Below are 20,375 nucleotides of genomic sequence, written 5' to 3' on the forward strand. Positions count from 1 at the left end.
TTAATGCTTTTCCATGGCTGGTGTGGAGTGGGCCAGGGGAACAGAGATGTGCTGGCAGCTGCCTGTTGTCAGGCGCACTGTCACCCCAATGGCCCTGGTGTGGGGGGGGGGGGGGGGGGGTGGAAGGTGTTGAACCTCACACCGTAACAGGGTGAGAATGACTATTCTGGAAGAGAGATTTTCTGTGGACAATAGCAAGGGGTGGCAGAGAGATTGGGGGGAGAGAGGAGGGGAGCACTTTGATTTGCTTTTTTGCTTCCCCTGTTGCCAAAAGCCATGTAGCTGTCCCACTGCGCCTTAAACAAACGCCTTCAAAAAACACTCCTGTTCACTCCCTACTTCCCACTATTGTTAAGCCTTTGTGTCGTGTGCAGCATCAACCCACTATTTCCAAACCCCCTATTATATGGTCTGCAGAGCCCATAAAATCTATAAATAATAGACAAGGATCTTCTCTGTACCTTCCCCATAATTATTTCTCTTCCTAATTAATTGACATTAAATCAACTACTCAAAAGAATAAATTAAAAAACTTTATAACAAAATATTTCCCTGATTTGGAACACTCATTAAACAAATAACTCAACATAGCAGGGAGACTTTATCACCTGAGGGTGTAAGCATTACTCAGCAGAGTGCAAGGGGTAAATATCTGACAAAAGGCAATTTGACTGAACTGTAAGATTCAGTTATACCACAGTATGTTACCTTTGTACCCTAAATCTTGGTTCTCTTAATCAAATTCACAGTCTACATTTATTGGTCACATGCACAGATTAACAATTCAGTGTGTGTATCTTTACTACCCAAAATTTTGACAATCTTCCCACAATCTGATCTAATCGTGAAATACATATTATATCAAACAACAACAATTAGCATACTCCAATGCACATTTCTATAAATATAATTTTTACTAATATATTCCAAAATCTACTTTCTTCTTCATACTTTTATAGACCTTTAGCTTCAGCTGCCACATGCAGTTGCTTTAAGCTGCACTGCAGGATGCTCTTTTTGATCTATTCAGCTTTTGAAATGAAAAGCAAAATTTTATAATGGATTTCTTGTGATTACTCGAGCATAACTCAAAACACCTGAAAGAAACCTTTCAAAATTTTATCTTTTCACTATTGTCTAAATCTAATTTCAATTCAATTTTTTCTCACATTTGCAGTCACTGAAATATTTAATAATAGTTTTCAAAAGTTAAATTCTAAATCCTTGGGTCTCACAGTGTAACTTTGTCTTTGGTATCTCCCACTGACTGTTTACGCATTTTTTCCGATTCTCTATTTGTTCCTCATTTATAATTGAAACTATTCTCCCTTTTGAAAACTTATGTTCCACCTGTCTGAGAACTTTATTTATAAATGATACTATGGATAAATACTAGTTTGCTTGACTCCCTACTGTCCCAATCACTTTTGCAAATCATCATCATCATCATCATATCTTATCAGAGATCACTTCTTACACATGTCAATGCCATTTTATAGCAGTTTTGGCCATGACATCACTCCATTCTTTTAATTCTTCCAGTCTTTTACCATATCTTATTTTGGACGTTGAAGTAGTTCTTATTTCCATGTCTTTCCATAGCACCTATTTGCCCATTTCTTTGCTTCAAACCCTCATGCATCTATATTACTACACTGTTTAAGTCATTATCCATATATTCATTGAATTTTTTCCAATTTTTGCATGGTCAGTGTATTGTTTTCAGCTTATGTCACTTTGAATATAATTAGGGAATATATTCAAATAAAAATAAATACAAGATCAACAATAGAAGGAGTTGTTGAGTGGCAAATAAGTACACTGTGTGTGTGTGTGTGTGTGTGTGTGTGTGTGTAGACACATATTGCAGGCAGTTTCAGTGTGCTCTTCATATTGTTATTATTCGATACTGTTTTTCCCACTATTTAAGTAGAAGATCAGGCATACGCAGAATCCCATGTGCATGTGGCCACTCAAAACACTAAGAGGAATACACCAGGTGCATGGGACTGGGAGACAGAGCATACCATAGATGGAGATCCCACTTTTGACACTGAGAACACAAAACTGCCTTGCCGATCAACTGGCTATTGAGATGATATTGTTAAGGTATCCATGGAAAAACAGATACATGGAGAACCTAGTCAATATGAACAAATCTTATTGATGCAGTCTGGCATGGGATCCTGCATCAGCAGCAATATAATGAGAGCCTACCCAATACTGTCCAGCACACAAGGTGCATCTGGTACGCCCATATAGAATTTCAAGCACAGTCTTTGACCTGTCTGTCACCTGTACCACTGCGTTCCCAGTCCCACTCCATGCCTATCAACTACAGAAGACCCTGCCGCCCCAAGTCAGATGGAGGGAGCTTACCAGTAGTATAAATATACGGATACCCACAAATCTCAACACTTCCCGGGAGATGATAAACACAATACTCAAAACAATGCAGTATCCACCTGTACTGAAACACAAGAGCTTTTACCAAATACAAGATCAGTTCCATTTCTCAGAAATTAACGCCGCCCCACAAAATATTTAATATAAAATAGTGATTTACACTGAGTTAAAACTGAAATTATTGTTCTAAAAGTTTGGGAGTGATAGACAACAGCTAACAGTTTCACAGTTCTTTAGAGTTTTCAATTTTAGTTTGAGAGGGGATGTATGTAAAATGATGGAAGATAACATTTCAATATCCACAAACTGATTCTGGGAATGGACATCCAAATGAAAAATGTTGTCAAGTACCAACCTCAGCAAATACATTTTGTTGAAAAGCACGGTGCACAACTGGGTGATCTACTTGTCTGCAACACACCCCTGGGGCTTGATTAGTGGTGGAAGTGATACTTCTACATCCAACAGGCAGTACCCCACCACTCCCCCTCCAGCACTATGATAAAAGAGACTGGCAATATAATCTAGCCAGTAAAAATAGTGAAAGAGAGGGGGAGGGGGCCCTGTGGACTTCTAACAACACGAATGTAAAGTAACAGAAGTTGGAAAGATTTGGTGTCATCTCAGAATGTCCAATCAGGTGCTGACAGCGGCCTCTGCAGCTTATTGTGTGGTACAAGACATCCCTCCATTCCCTGACAGCAGCCAACAAGGTCATGACAATAAATCTCAATTGAAATATATTGCCCACACTCACAAACAAGATGTAGCATTAGGTCTGTGGTGTGGACACTACTGGCTGGTTGATAAGGAAGCAAGTACACAAGTCATAATGAAACTTCCTGGCAGATTAAAACTGTGTGCCCGACCGAAACTCGAACTCGGGACCTTTGCCTTTCGCGGGCAAGTGCTCTACCAACTAAGCTACCGAAGCACGACTCACGCCCGATACTCACAGCTGTACTTCTGCCAGTATCCGTCTCCTACCTTCCAAACTTTACAGAAGCTCTCCTGCGAACCTTGCAGAACTAGCACTCCTGAAAGAAAGGATATTGCGGAGACATGGCTTAGCCACAGCCTGGGGGATGTTTCCAGAATGAGATTTTCACTCTGCAGCAGAGTGTGCACTGATATGAAACTTCCTAGCAGAGTGATAATCTCATTCTGGAAACATCCCCCAGCCTGTGGCTAAGCCATGTCTCCGCAATATTCTTTCTTTCAGGAGTGCTAGTTCTGCAAGGTTCGCAGGAGAGCTTCTATAAAGTTTGGAAGGTAGGAGACGGATACTGGCAGAAGTAAAGCTGTGAGTATCAGGCGTGAGTCGTGCTTCGGTAGCTCAGTTGGTAGAGCACTTGCCCGCGAAAGGCAAAGGTCCTGAGTTCGAGTCTCGGTCGGGCACACAGTTTTAATCTGCCAGGAAGTTTCATATCAGCGCACACTCCGCTGCAGAGTGAAAATCTCATTCTGGAAACATCCCCCAGGCTGTGGCTAAGCCATGTCTCCGCAATATTCTTTCTTTCAGGAGTGCTAGTTCTGCAAGGTTCGCAGGAGAGCTTCTGTAAAGTTTGGAAGGTAGGAGACGGATACTGGCAGAAGTACAGCTGTAAGTATCGGGCGTGAGTCGTGCTTCGGTAGCTCAGTTGGTAGAGAACTTGCCCGCGAAAGGCAAAGGTCCTGAGTTCGAGTCCCGGTCGGGCACACAGTTTTAATCTGCCAGGAAGTTTCATATCAGCGCACACTCCGCTACAGAGTGAAAATCTCATTCTGGAAACATCCACCAGGCTGTGGCTAAGCCATGTCTTCGCAATATCCTTTCTTTCAGGAGTGCTAGTTCTGCAAGGTTCGCAGGAGAGCTTCTGTAAAGTTTGGAAGGTAGGAGACGGATACTGGCAGAAGTAAAGCTGTAAGTATCGGGCGTGAGTCGTGCTTCGGTAGCTCAGTTGGTAGAGCACTTGCCCGCGAAAGACAAAGGTCCCGAGTTCGAGTCTCGGTCGGGCACACAGTTTTAATCTGCCAGGAAGTTTCATATCAGCGCACACTCCGCTGCAGAGTGAAAATCTCATTCTGGAAACATCCCCCAGGCTGTGGCTAAGCCATGTCTCCGCAATATTCTTTCTTTCAGGAGTGCTAGTTCTGCAAGGTTCGCAGGAGAGCTTCTATAAAGTTTGGAAGGTAGGAGACGGATACTGGCAGAAGTAAAGCTGTGAGTATCAGGCGTGAGTCGTGCTTCGGTAGCTCAGTTGGTAGAGCACTTGCCCGCGAAAGGCAAAGGTCCCGAGTTCGAGTCTCGGTCGGGCACACAGTTTTAATCTGCCAGGAAGTTTCATATCAGCGCACACTCCGCTGCAGAGTGAAAATCTCATTCTGGACACAAGTCATAATGTTTGCCACAAAGCAGCATAACTGGGGCATTCTAATTATACGTGTGTCGTCAATGGGGGGCGTAACAAATTTGGAAAGAGAGTCATCACATGGTAGTGGTCTCCTGTTGTTTTGTGTAAATTCATGTGCAGTTAATGCCCACCTCCAAGTATCCCCATCGCCAAAATAAAATTAAAGCTTTATTCAGCCACAGAAGGATGTTGCAATCACAGCCCAGAATATATTGCTGAGGCAGCAGAAACTAACACTTACTTCATTATCTTTTCAGTGGTACGAGGATTAAATTGGAGCAATTCTCCTGTGTTTTCCTTTTTAAAGGAACATTTCAAAATGGAGTTAATCATTTAAACTCTTGCTTTACTGCCCTCAATTGCAAGGTACTAGACACTGACGTTGGTGCCAGTAACAACCTTTACATATAACCAGAGTTTCTTTGAGTTTTGTGAAATATCATTTGAAAATATTCCGCTATGGTAGTCACTGAAGGCATCGCACTTTCCTCTCTTGACAGCCAAACACGTTTCATTCAGCAGCTCTCTGTCTATAGCACTATACTTTGTCTTACACCTATTATACAGTAATCTCTGTTTATTTAGAAATTTCTTTATAGTGACTGTATACCATGGAGGATTCCTCCCATTATGAACTGCTCTACTGGGTATATACCTATGTCGTTCAAGGTCAACTATTCTTTTAAACTTGAGCCATATTTCCTCTATACACTCTTCGCATATGCTGAAAGTTTCAAGTTCCTCATTGGGGAATAACACTAATGATTTATTTTTTTTTTTTTGACTAGTTTACTGAACATGTATACCTTTGTACTTGTAATTGTTTTGTCATTCTTTGTATTCTGGAATCATTGCTGCGCAACCACATCATGGTCACTGATACAAATTTCAATGCAGACATCCACAAATAGATCAGGTCTATTTGTTGCCAGTAGATGCAATATATTTCCATTACAAGTAGGGTTCCGAACAATCTCTTCTAGGTAGTTTTCACATAGGGCATTTAGTAATGTTTCACAGGATGTCTTATCACATCCACTACTAACAAAATTGTAATTTTCCCTATTAATTTATGGATGATTTAAGTCTCCACCAATGATTGCAGTATGATAGGGGAACTTATGTACAAGTGAACTAAGGCTTTCTCTTAAGTTTTTGGTTACATCAGGAGATGAGTCTCTTGGGTGATAGAAGGATACAATTATAGGTAATGCTTCTGATCTTTAGATATACCGGTCTTGCTGATCCCCACACTTGGTACTTACAATCAATTTCCTATTTCACAAAAATCTTGCAGAACTACAGCAGACGTGCCCCTACCCATGATCTGTGACAATTTCAATTGGTTTACATGTGGTAATCTGTTGAGGTTTTCACTGAACACAAACGCAAAACACTGTAAAATTGTTCATGTATAAGAAAGCTTGCAATATATAGCAAAAGTAGAAGCTTGGTGGACAAACATTGAGGTGTGGAGCATGTGCCTGTTCCTTCCTTATTACCTCTTTCCTCAAATGAAAGTATCTGTAGGTCAGAAATTATTTCCTCCACTTATATAAAGGCGCAGTTGGGGTAATTTGAATATAATGGGGTAAGCTGGGGGTAAATGACAATTTTATTCCATAATACTTAATCTAATCTTCCTAGATAGACTATTCAGATTTAATCTATGTTGTACATTTCACAGGTGGCTATAATATAGTGTTAATAATTTGTGCTGGCCACAGTGACACTGTCATTTTGAAATAAATGTATGTTTCTCTTAACAATGCAATGAGGACCTGGAATTTTAGTTCAAGAGCTGCTGTTGAGAAAGTATCTGCGATACAGTAACCAAACTCAAGTATGTACACCTTAAACATGTTTTGAACATAATTTTAATAAAATAGTAATACGTTAGTTAATAAATCACAGTTTATGAATCAGGCATAATTTGGGTATAACTGTATGTTGGAGCGAACAATGAACTTAAGTTTTCCTTTCTAGATCACGCCACACACATATACTAAGAAAATGGCATCCACACATGAGATCTTGAGAAGGTCAGAGAAGAAATAAAACAGAGAATGTCAGTGTATGCTGTAGCTAAAATGTTCAACATTCCATACAAAACACTAAGGCATTGGAAGAAATTTCCTCCTGTTCATCAAGGTGCTGGTGGGGGTACAGCATTATCTAAACAAGAGTAGAAACATATTCCTGGTATTTCAGTGCGCTTGCAAAAATGTGGGTACCCAATGGATAGACAAGATTTAAAACGCATGGTGAAAACAGTGAGTAGAAAGATTGCTTTCAAAAATGACATACCAAGTTATGATTTTCTTGTTAGGTTCCAACAATGGAGGATGAACTAGTAAAGTGAAAGCCTGAGCTTTTAACAAAAGGACGAAGGGCTTCTCATTTTGTTGTTAATGCGTTTTTTATCAGCAAACACTTCCTGAAAATAATGGGCACCCAGAAAGAACTTTCAACCTTGGCAATCTAGGCCTTGCAAATGATCCTACAAAAAGTGAAGTGTGCCCCCCCCCCCCCCCCTCTCAAAAAAATAAATAAAATAAAATAATTAAAAAAGTGCTAGAGTGACACAGTCCCATTTAGGGATTCAGAGGATACAGGAATATTACAGTACAATGTTCTCTTTGTAGCAAGTGCTGATGCTGAGCATTATCCTCCCTTTGTTATCTTTACAGGTGCTGGAACCCTGCGCAGGACTTGGGTTCAAAATAGACCAACTGGTGCACTATATGGTGTCACAGAATCTGGTTGGATGTAGGTTTACATATTCAAAAGATAGCTCAATGTATCTGTCAATCAAGTCAAAAACAATGAAAAAATGTGTCTTGTTATCTTCGATGGGCATGGCAGTCATCTTTACTACAATGTCACCTGTACAGCAAGAGAATATGGCGCTATTCTTCTGTCTTCCTACAAATATATCTCATGCTCTTCAACGTTTGGATTTTAGCGAATTTGCCCCATGAAGAAGGCTTGGAAAGATGTCCTGAATAAATGGTACCGCAAGTCCTGCTCAAAGAATATGGATAAGGGTGTATTCCCAAGTCTTTTGAAGAAGCTTGTAGCTGTTTCTTTCACAGCTAAGTAAATATTCATGACTTCAAGAGGTCTGGTTTCCATCCAATACATAAAGATGCAACTGGTCATCATAGAACCAGTGGAGACACACCTTATCTGAGACATCTTCAACTACACCACACAACTCTGAAATACACCAAACCCACTCAATTAGGTAGGCATAAAAATGTGCTGGGGCCAACATCTGTGGGTAGGCCTACTGCTACTGACAAACTCCATTATCAATAATGAAGAAACTAAGAGAAGCAAATATTAAGGCTGTATCACCTAAACAGTCAGCAGGGCCTTGATCAATTCAAAGAAGAAACAATGAAGAGTACAAGGCAGTACTGAAGAAGTGCTTACAAACAACGAAGTAAAAGAAAGACTAAAGGAAGAGGAAGAGGTAAGAAATCAGAAGAAGAAAGTTCACATCAGTATGAGCAAAGAACTTAAAGATGAAAATAAACATCTGAAAAACAAAAGGAGCAAGCTTAGGTTGTGAAGAAACTTTGCTTTGCAAAGCTTTGTTAGGAAATGATAAAACTGAAGATGAAGAAGAAAGCCTTAGTTGTACTACAAGAATTAACTCAAATCCAGAAATAAAAATGAGGTCATGGGTTTCAGGGCACTACTGAAGTGAGTGTGATAATACAGCACAGGAATGTGGAGAACAAGTAACAGCATAAGAGCCACGGAAGCAATACCAATATTCAGTGAAGTTTTTATCCAAAAGCAAGGGACATGGTCATCACCATATTTTCCCAAAAGTAATTGACATAGAATGTATTTATTCAGGGAAATAGTTGAAGTGTTTTCTGTACTTGATTTTCTTGCAGGTATTTAAAATTTACTTGAATGGCATGAGGTAGAAGTATCTGTTTTATCTATGTCATGTAACTCACATTACTGATTTCTCATTATATTTTTTGGAAACTTAGTTGTGTGTGCTTTGTCATGGGTTTCATGGAATTAATCTTACCTAAAGTTCAGATAAGTGTGGCATTATAGTAGATTATAGTATGTTTAACTTAAACAGTACAGTATGTACTCAAATTAACCCTTTCATGGGATCAATTGGGTATAGTTCAACTCAGGATAATTGTGATAAGAAAGGGGCATCATACTTTAAAATGCAACAGAAATATTCTGGGTCACATAGTTAACTTATGAAAAATTCACACAATATTGTATCATGGTAATAAGCTGTAAGCCATTAAACTTAAAAATGCTGTTTCTTTATACCCATACTATTCCAGCTGAACCTAATGGAGGTAAAAAGGGTTAAAGATTGTATATAAGGGCCTAACAGGAAAAATTGTAGTAGCTTTGTCATACATGTTGTTTTTAATTCCACTTTGTAGCATGTTTATGCCTTCAAATATTTGTTGCCAATAAAGAAATTTGCGTGAGCTAATCTGTAATTTACAGAACCATTATCACAAATCCCTACATTTTCTTACAGGCACAGACCTAGTTAACAGTAGCCTTTGAAAATGACAGACATTACACGCTGATGTTAAATTACAATAGTTGGGCGACACTGTCTTTTCTATTTCATCATTGTTCCCATTACCCTTCGTACAGACTACGCGCTATATCATACGTTACATTGACATACTTAATCTTCCTCCTTAATCTACGATTATTCACCATACAATACGGGCGGATTCTACACTGCTAACAAGGCTGGGTTCTGTACTATTATCAACAAAGTTAAAAAATGTGTTTGCATATATTACGTAAGAACACTTTCTACTCACATTTCTGGGTTTCTGCCCATAATATCTTTTCCACAATCCAGCATGGGCTTCAAGTCATTGAGGCATTTTCCCAAATATATTTGCTTGACACTTGTATCCGGCATTGTTTATGGCTTGTCGAAACACTTGTACGACGATCTGTCACAACTGTCATGCAGCAGTTCGTTTTACAAATCTTTGCAACAAATACAAACGTCGTATCATTAAAAAAAAAAAAAAGAAAAAAACAATCGTCAAGTATAGCCAAGAAATAACCACCCGCCGAAGTTTATACCCCGATGTGGACATCAACACACATATTTAATGCACAACGCAAATATTTTCATCGTCTTATTTCTCATACACGCCAAAGATAATTTTACATACACTAACAAGATCACCCAAGTTTAATCCGTTTACCGACTCAGCGAAGTTATACTCGAAGTAGACGGAACTGATCTTGTGTGTATCTGCAAAAGTGAAAGATTATCTAAAGAACGAGAAATTCATGACAAGTGAAAAGGCACCACCATAAAGGTAACACAAATTAAATAGTATTCAAATACTTCCCCATAAATAAAATAAAACCAAAATTAAGAGTACAGAAGAAACTGCGGTTATTTCGTAAACATTACAGGAAGATGCGGATTCACCTTGGTAAGGCCCATATCACGCAACGAGCTGTCTGAGCAAAAGTCTGCGCTCACAAAATCTCCGCAGACATTTCGTTGCGCGGGAATAACGGATTTGCGCAGATATGAGCGTAAATATGGAGTTTGAAGTTGGAGGTTTGAGCGAAATTGCTCAAATCTGTGAGTTCATGTCACATCTGCGCAGACCACTGGATCGCATGGACAGGAGATCACTGTTAATCTGGCGCCAAAACGTATTTGAGTCAGTTATTTGTTCAGTCAAGTGTTCTCGTCTGTGTGTACACTTCGGACAGCGAATTTCAAAATAACAGCTACAGTGTTCTACATAGCTGATCATCGAATTTTATCGAAATATATAGAAGTCACACACGCCTGTGGAAAATTAAAATGAAGAGAATACAGAGATAGGGATAAGAAGGCAGCTGTTTATAATTTTTTTACAGAGAAAATACTAGTGGTTGGCCGAACGCAAAACAAGGAAACTGCACATAATTAAAAGAAAAGTCGTAGAAAATTGTTTACAGAAAGGAGCTAAGCATAGTAATGAAATCTATTCAATCTAGTGCTGAAGGATTGCTAGCATACTTTCACTCAGTACTGTCCTATGCCATAATCTAGTGAACCATGACACTGTAGCAAAAAATAGGCACTATTTGTTCTAAAGGAGAATGGAGCCAAAATACTGTATGAAGCTGATAATGGAAAATCTTGGAACTGTTCCCTCAGGGACATAGTTTTTATTAAACTTCTTTTACTTCCTAATATAGGAAGAGAGATTTAGAGGTGAACTGTAAAAATGATGATTACCATATTGCAAGTAAAACTTTCCAGGTATAATCCCTGTCTAAAATACAGAATGGAATTTTATATTCTGGTGCAAAGTTGCTGGTACACTTCAAACAGGGAACTGAAAATTTCGACTTAGAAAAAACTTAACTCTAGCTTATTGGACACATATATAATTCCAAAGGATATACTGTCTCTCAAACATATCTGAAAGTGTAAAAATATTATCTGTAACTTGTCAGAACTATGGTATAGTACCTTATTTGCCTTCATGAAATCATCCTTCAGTACAGCATAAATAGCTCACGTGTGTTGGATGCTTGTTTCGAAATTGCAATTGCATATTCTACATGCTTCTAGCTCTTATCACAAGGAATCTTTATGTCATCTTCAGCTGCTCATGTGGAGAAATTTCTCTCCTCATATTTTCCGTATTATACTAGGAATTATGAATATGCGCTTCCAAATCTATCTGAAAAGAGTTACACCAGTTGTAAGTTCGCCCTGCAGCTCGTTAGGTAAATTTATGTGTGAAAATTGCCTTTCCTTAAACATCCACTGTGCAGAAAATTCTGATCTGTTTTTCTGTTTGTGAAATTTTGTTTGCTTTTCGGTTTTTGCAACAAAGTCCGTAATAGAATTTCTTCCATTTCTGAATAAATGATATGAAGTAGAAACTGCAAAAAATATAATAATAATTACTAATAATAATAATTCTTTTGTGTAAAGAAAACTTCTGTCAAAGTGACACATATCATATCATCACGAAATGTTGTATTCATGGTCTATGGAACAAGGATTAATGTATTTATGAAAGTAATGAAAAAAACTTTGAGGTTGCTGCACGAGAAAGCAGTCGTTGCCAGTGAAACTTTTTTTTCTACATCAACAGATGATGGGTGAGTAGCAGATTGTAATTTGTGTAGTGTGAAAATACCACATTTGCGGTGATCTATTGCAAGTACAGACTTTAAGTCTAATCATGACATAATACAGAAGTTCAATGCACTAGCCTGCTGTGTTGTATAGCACTGCTAGGGCAAAATTGACTGACTCTAACAAAGCTGTGGTTTCTGAGTTCATAAAAAATGGAGAACGAAAATTACATGATAGACTTTAGATTATTTCAAATGTCTGGAAGAGAAAGAGTTTTGTATATGGCAGATGGAACACGTATGAAGTCTGTAAAGCCCAAAAAACGTTACACTCTTGTTTAATCTGCTTCCGCCATGAATAGTATGTGATCCAAAAAAAGAAAACAGGACTCAGATCAGCGTCACTATTGTGTACCCGCAACCAAGAAGTGTGCTATATATGATTCAGTGGCACTCATATGCTGGAAAGATATTAGAGCATTCAGTAAGATTCATGGCTCTAGTTTCAAAAAGGTAGCCCAAGCACTCATAAGTGCAGGAGCTGTAGTGCATTGTGACATTGATGTGGATTCTATACTACCATGTCCAAGTACAGTTAGGAATAGAGTAATTGTAATTGCAGACATTGTTAAGAAGATGCTGGTTCCACGGGTTATTGTTGTTACTGTCGATAAAAGAGCCTCTTTCAAGACTGATATCTCGTAGATGGAGGACACACATAAAATAACATACAGTCTGTGACTGTATCCACTATTAGTGAACTATGGCTTAGGGAGAGCAGAGTATTACTTACAAACCTATTTCCTGATAAGTAAAAAACAGCAGTTGCCGTTTTACTGGAGCTTGTTCGCCGTTTCGACTCCTTAACAATTTCTGGGGACTTAATGAAATCAGCACCATTCATAATAGATCAAGGTTGTAATACAGTGACATGTCTGACAGGTATCACAAGACTTCCTTGTACATCTTGTGGTCTTAGCACTTTGCTCAAACATAATTTTAATTTAGAGCTTTTAACATCGCAGCCAGAGCTAATTCGTTAGGAGAGACAGTAAACTCATGTAAAGCACTAGTGGCATATTGTAAGAGAGTTAGTTTCTCAAAGTGACTCACAAAATCACTTAAACAAGAGATCAAAGTCCAACACAACAGTTTATTAGACACGCTAGTTTTAGTGTGTGATCCTTTGATTGAGGTTAGGGAATTAGTCCCACAAGAAGACTTTAGAATACACATGACTATACACTAAAAGAACTTGCCATGTTCTTCAAGCGATTCAAAGGAGCTAGTAGTGATCTAGAATGTGACAACTATCCATTTCTCAATTTAGTACTTCTTTGACGATGTATAATTCTGGATGAGTACTTGAGCCCTAATGAATTAGAGAGTGACACCATGGCATTAATTAAATTAAAGTTCAGAAGTTACATAGAAGTAATGATAAGATTAAATTGCACTTGTACTACAAGATCGCAACACTGTTGTGTCCCTTATATTGAGATCTTTTGATGCTGGAGACACAGTTAAATTTTCAAAGAGGTTGATGCTCTGTATGCAGACATTTCAGCTGGGTGAACAATTAACATTCTTTGTTTGTGGAACATGATAACAAGTGAATGTTACTGCAAATTGCGACATCTGTTCTTTCTAGTTATTCATGGTTCACATGAAAGTACACCATGCCCATCGAATCTGCCACAACTGTTGAGGGTACAGTTGTATGCAAGAAGCCTGGGCCATATGGGCAAACACTGCAAAGTATCATTCTACCTCTCAATTTTTCCTACCAAAAAACAATGCAGAGGCCAAAACTGATATTCTTGGATAGGGGGAAAATATTAAACGACAGTACCCTCTCTGCCACATGTAGCTAAGAGCATACTGTGCATTCCAAGTGGATCTAGAGAGAGGAACTCCAGTGCTGCAGGTTTAGTTGTTACGGAACATTACAGTTGTCTGGACCACCATATTGTGAATGAGATTCTATTGGCTCACAGTGAAAATGGCCTGTACTTCTGATGTAAATCAATTGGCATTCATACTATTCAGGTATTAAAGTAATATTATGTTATTTAAATTTAATGATCCTCATCAACAGTTTCTTATAAACATCTAGTCCATTTTTCTTTTTTTTTGACAACTGCTCTAAGTTTATTTTAATATTTAATCACTATTCAGAGAAACCACCTCATCCTTGCATTCTGTTTACATGTTCTGTCATCTCATTCATGGTTTCTTGTCAAAAGTCACTATTCATTGCTAACAGATCAGTGTCAGTAAACTATCAATGACCCACCATGGATTTGCATGGGTGGCACTAATTACCTATGGCCAGACCCATATAGTATAATGGTATTACATTATATACACACATGGTTCTTGTGAATCAGTCTACCTATTAATGAAACCGTATCTAAATCCCTACAGTAGTATCCAAGATTAGTCTTCCCATAGGGACAGAAAACCACAGAGGGTGGGTGTTGGCACCTTGAAGTTATACTATTTATAGACAGCGCCAATATCGCGAGTGCCTGGTTGTACTCGTGAACTCGTATACTAGCTCTCCTTTCTGCGATGGCATAGTACAGGAGTACCTGACAAAAGAGTCAAGTGATATGTTGTTGGTTACAGGGCAGTGATGGAGACTCAAAAGTCAAGTCTCCGAGTATATGGAGACAGCGAGATCAGAGATGAAGTCAGACTAACTGCAGGCGATTTTAAAGCGAGTTCATTGGACTGCATTTCTGATCTCTAGTGGATGGGCCTTAAACTTCCATGTGGTGTCACTATGACGTGTACATACCCAGTTTAGATCATTGAAGTCGTATAGTGATTTTCATGGTCATATCGGCAAGCCTATAATTCACAAGACTTTCTGCAAACGTCAGGTCATACTGATGTCACATGCTGTATTGAAGATGGAAAGAGCTGTCCACTGACTTTCATGATTGCTTAGTTCATAACATAAGAGGCGAACATGGTGCTCAAAACGATAATATTCATCTTTAGTAGAGAGAACTGTAGATTACCTTTTTTCTTTACTGCACAGTATATCAACCTCGAAGTTACATCTTTTATAATTGCATAAAGTTTTTCTTTCATGTTAACTGGGCTGTGGATAAGGGAGAAACTATAGTATTAACAGGATTTTACTCCGAAACTACTGAAAAAGTTGTAGAAGTTACTTTTTCTAATACTCCGCCATCAACCATGAAAGCGAGATGACTTACTGATTCACAAGCAAAAAAAGCTGAAGCCAGCTGGCATTGAATCCTGTTATGTATATACCGGTATTCAACAATGTAATTGAAGTATCTCATCAAAATAAGCTTATTTTTTAGAAACTCTGAAACTGGATTCAGGAATTGTTCTTTAATTATAAAGGGTGGGTACCCAATCTAGCAGACGATTAAAGCAGCAACTTATGTTGAAAGAGTAAATGCTGTTTCAAAACACCAACACGTTGAGGATCTCTCGGAAATCCGTCGCTATTAGTAAAATTTGTTCCAATAAAATGACAAAAAGCGTAGTACTGGTGGTTAAAGAAGAACATTAATTGAAGAAGTTTGTTTAGAAAAGGAGTATTTTGAAAGAAATAGCTCATAAACTGTCTTTTATACACTTTACAGAAGTATGAAACTAAGTTATCTTTCAGTTATGTTAAAATGTGTTAGTCTTTTATATGCTTTTTATTCTGAATGGTAGTTTGCTTTACCAGATGATCAACATGTGAATATCTACTCGCATTTGGGTGTTCCATGCTTACTTATAAAAATCAATGGAACAAAAAACCAGACCAAGTTACAATTGTTTTATTATTAATTCCATGACTAGTTTCGAGCCGAGTTCGATTTTCAGTTCAACCTACAGGGCAGAAAACCAAATTTGCACTCATGCATAAAACAGTTGTTGTCAAATTCTTAAGTATAATCCAAAGATACAGAACATGTTGTTTTAAACTTACATAACAAAGTCGAAAAAGGCATTTCTGGAGATTTCAAACAATGTGTAATGTGCATTGACAGTGCAGTTTACTCCTTCTTTTATTGTCATAAGGAAACCTCAGGAAGGGGGCGTCCTACCAGGATATAGGAAACTCTTTTCATTTATTAAAATTTTTCCTCCAGCACCAAGAATACAAGAATTCATACAATAACTGTACAATTCCACAATAACATTTGTGCTTTTTTTTTAAAAATCTTTACCAAATAGAGTCAGGTACTTAATAGCATTGACCAGTAGTACACAGCAGCGCCACAAACGACCCATACTTGTTGGGGATACTTGAACAAACATTTTCCAGTGTGCATGGTGGAGCACAAGATATGATCTGCAGAGTGCATTAGACTCTGTGGAATATACATGTTCCGTGTTTGTTGATGCGGCAACGTAAAATAATTTGGTAGTCAAATGTATTAATATGTGTTGTGTGAATAAAGCTTAAGTTTATTTTGTACCTTAAATAGTAGTTACATGTCATGTAGCTGAGTTAATCTGCGTAAACTACAACAGGTTATTGGCCCAGCTACTGGATTAAAGCGAAATAATAAGCTTAATGGTAACGTGTATTTGCACAAAAAACGTGCGGAAGTTCATATAAAGTTGGATTGTGTACACTATACAAAGAAGAAAATAACTGTGAAATGAGTATAACACAGATACCGCAAATAGGGCGGCTTGTAAAGCGTGAAAATTACACGACCTGAAAATTTGCCATTGAGGCGTATTCGCACTTGGATGACTTATGGGATGCCGTAAACGGTAAATTGGCGCCTATGGAATCAAGTGTTTCTACTAAGGATCGGAAGGCGAAATCAAAACTAATCCTTTTGATAGATGCAGTGAATTATGTTCACATAGAAAAGGCAACATCAGCAAAGGAGGTATGGGACAAACTGAAAAACGCATTTGAAGATGTTGGTTAACCAGAAAAGTAGGATTACTTCGTGAACTGATAACCACAAGATTGAATAAGTGCAAAAACGTGGATGAATATGTGAATAAAATAATTTCAATCTCCAATCGTCTGAGGAACATTGGTTTTGAAATTTTGGATGGACAGATTGGAACAGTATTGCTAGCTGGACTACCAGAGAAATATTCGCCAATGGTTATGGGTTTGGAAAGTTCGGTAATACCCATTACAGAGGATAGTGTTAAAGTAAAGGTTCTACAGGACGTGAAGAATGAACCAGAGTGTAATGCTCCTGAAAAAGAAACAGCATCGGTTTTATACTCAAAGTACAACAAGAAGAAGCCAATAAGATGTTTCAGATGCCAGAAAATTGGACATATTGCTTCAAAGTGTAACGACAAGTTAAGTATAAAAGAAAAGAAGCATGTTAATTCTAGTAGTCCTGAGAGAAAGACTAATGATAAGGAAAGGCATTTTCTGTTTTTTACTCTTTTAATGAAGCGAGTGACGATAATGGAGAGTGGTTCCTAGATTCAGGAGCATCTGTGCACTTTACCAAAAATACGTCAGGTTTGTATGATGTTCAGTCAAAGACTGACATTGGAATTTCCACAGTTGATGAATCTAAGTTAATGTGTGAACGGACAGAAAAAGTGGATCTTAATTTGGTTGTGAATGGGGTAAAGGAAATTGTTACTGTTCATGATCTACATTCTGTAAAAAATATTGCAACTAATTTGTTGTCAGTAAGCGAAATAATAAAGAAGGGTAATAAAGTTATCTTCGATATAGAGGGAGACAAAGTGATAGATTCCTGTGGTGATATTGTTGCTACTGCAAGTATTGTAAGAGGTATTTACAAAGTGAGTACAGTTCAAAATACTGCTGAAACAGGAAATCGCTCTGTTTATGCTGCAAACGGTTTCTTGTGGCATAGGAGACTTGGACATTTGAATAGGAAAAGTATGACTTTACTGAAGAATATGACAACTGGGATGGAAAATTATGGAATGAATAACGTTCAATGTGAGGTGTGTTTGGAAGGGAAACAGGCTAGATTGCCATGGAAATCGAGGCAGAACAGATCTACCGAAGTCTTACAACGTATACACTCAGATTTCTATGGACCTACAGACAATAAATCCTTAGGAGGTAGCTTCTATTTCCTGATATTCATAGATGATTTTTCGAGGATACATGCATGTTTATTTTATAAGTGGCAAGGATCAAGTGAATGATGTATTTGTTGTTTATTGCAAAATGGTCGAAAGACAGACTGGGAGGAAAATTAAAATTATTAGATCAGACAATGGATCAGAATATGTAAACAGACGGTTTAAAGAACAGTTTAATGGAATGGGTATTAGGCATCAGACTACCAATCGCTACAGTCCTTCTCAGGATGGAGTTTCAGACTGAGCCCACAGAACCATTATAAGAAAGGCAAGAAGTATGTTAATCAGTGGTGAACCACCTAAGTGTTTTGGAGCAGAGGCTGTGTCAACAGCAGTGTATTTAATTAAGAGATCACCTTCCAAAGTGTGAGACACAAGACACCTTATGAAGTATGGACTGGAAAGAAACTGAATCTAAACCACGTAAAAGTCTTTGGATGTGAAGCCATAGTTCAGATTCCAAAACCATTAAGAGGAAAGTGGGATGTAAAATCTCAAAAATATAGTTTTGTTGGCTAATGTGAGGATTCAAAAGATTACAGATTTTATAATTCTGTGAATAAGAAGATAATAAGTAGTAATATGTAGTATTTTTGGAGGATTATAGACCTAAAATAAAGGAAAGTAGTAAAAATGATACAGTAATGCAACCAAGCATAATATGTGGTAGTGCTGAAACAGAGATGGAAACTGAAACAGAGGAAGACAAGAATAAAGAGAAAGTTGATGTGCTATCCGAGAATCAAATTGAGGAAGAACAGTCAACAGAAGAAGTCACTTTAAGATGGTCTTCACATATAGCAAAACCAAGAGAATATCCAGATTATGAAATGTATACTGCCCAAACAATTAACAATGAACCAATCACAGTTGATGAAGCTTTAGCAAGTTCAAATGCTCAAGATTGTAAAAAGGCTATTGAAAAGGAGCTGCAATCTTTTGTGGATAATAATACATATGAATGGGTTGACATGCCTGAAAATAAAAAGCCACTAAGAACAAGATGGGTGTTTAGTATTAAAAATCCTGAGAGTGCTATACCAAAATTCAAAACCATATTGGTAGTTAAAGGATATTCCCAGAAAGAAGGAATAGATTGTAATAAAAGTTTCTCTCCAGTGGCGAAGTATTCATCATTAAGTGACCTTTTGGCTCTTGCAATAAAGGAAGACTTGTTAATTCATCAAATGGATGTGAAAACAGCCTACCTGAATGGAAGACTGGAAGAGGAAATATATGTGATTCCACCTGATGAAGTTAAGCGACCTTATCAAGGGAAAAGGAGAATTTGCCGTTTGAGGAAAGGCATGTATGGATTAAAGCAAAGTGGCCATTGCTGTAATAAATGTTTGCATAAAAGTTTGATAAAACTAGGCATGTTATAGTCAAAGGCAGTTCCCAGTAAGTATCAGAAAAGGAGCAATGGAGAAAATGCAATGATGGCCATATGGGTAGATGATTATTTTTATTTTAACCAATAGTGAAAGCCAGATGGACTTTTTTAAAGAACAGTTACAGTCAGAATTTAATATGCATGATTTAGGGGAAATTAATTAATACTTAGGCATGAGGATTCTAAGAAGTGCCAACAGAGAAGACAAGGAAGATCTTAGTAAAGTTCAATATGGAAAATTGTATACCTGTTTCTAATCCTATGGAAAATAATGCAAAACTGCTAATAACTGATGATGACAAGAAATATAAGGAAAGTGTACCTTATCTGAAAGCTGTAGGAAGTCTACTGTACTTAGTACAGAATTCCAGACCAGACACTACATTTGCCACAAATGCAGTAAGCCAGTTTTGCAGTGATCTCAGAGAAATGCACTGGGTGGCAGTCAAGAGAATGTTCAGATATTTAAATGGAACTGCTGATTATAAGTTAAAATGTTCTAAAAGTGGAAATGTAATTGTGGAAGGAGACAGTGATGCAGACTGGGGAAATGAGTTGGAAAGCAGACACTCCATCAGTGGGAGGATTGATATCATGGTCATGTAAGAGTCAAAGAACTGTTGCATTGAGTACTGTAGAAACTGAATTTATGGCCTTGTCCTCCACTATCCAAGAAGCTATTTGGATTTTTACACTGAGGAGTGAAATAGAATCTCCTCCAACATTAAAGCCAACTGTGGTATTTTGTGACAATACGGGAGCTATTAAACTTGCAAAAAATAATGTCATCAGTGTAAGATCCAAACATATTGAGATAAGGCATCACTTTACAAGACATCATGTGGAACAGGGGAATATAATCCTCACTTATCTGTGCACAGAAGAAATGTTATTTGATCTCCTAACCAAGCCTCTCAGTGAGGACAAATTTCAGAAGCTGGTGAAACATTATGGTTTAACCTCGG

At 37.8% G+C, this 20,375-nt stretch overlaps 1 protein-coding gene across 2 annotated transcripts in view; it reads right to left on the reverse strand.

The window, feature by feature from the left end:
- The window catches only part of LOC126269060 (ubiquitin carboxyl-terminal hydrolase 8), a 228,810-nt gene extending 218,530 nt beyond the window's left edge, over window positions 1-10,280 (reverse strand). For both annotated transcript variants that reach the window (XM_049973962.1, XM_049973963.1), the window contains exon 1: window positions 9,635-10,280. In XM_049973962.1, the coding sequence (XP_049829919.1) occupies window positions 9,635-9,738 (104 nt within the window). In that variant the 5' untranslated portion in view covers window positions 9,739-10,280. The remainder of the gene's footprint in view (window positions 1-9,634) is intronic.
- Window positions 10,281-20,375: the final 10,095 nt, after the last annotated feature.

The sequence above is a fragment of the Schistocerca gregaria genome, chromosome 1 (genome assembly GCF_023897955.1).
Source record: "Schistocerca gregaria isolate iqSchGreg1 chromosome 1, iqSchGreg1.2, whole genome shotgun sequence".
Taxonomy (NCBI): Eukaryota; Metazoa; Arthropoda; class Insecta; order Orthoptera; family Acrididae; genus Schistocerca; species Schistocerca gregaria.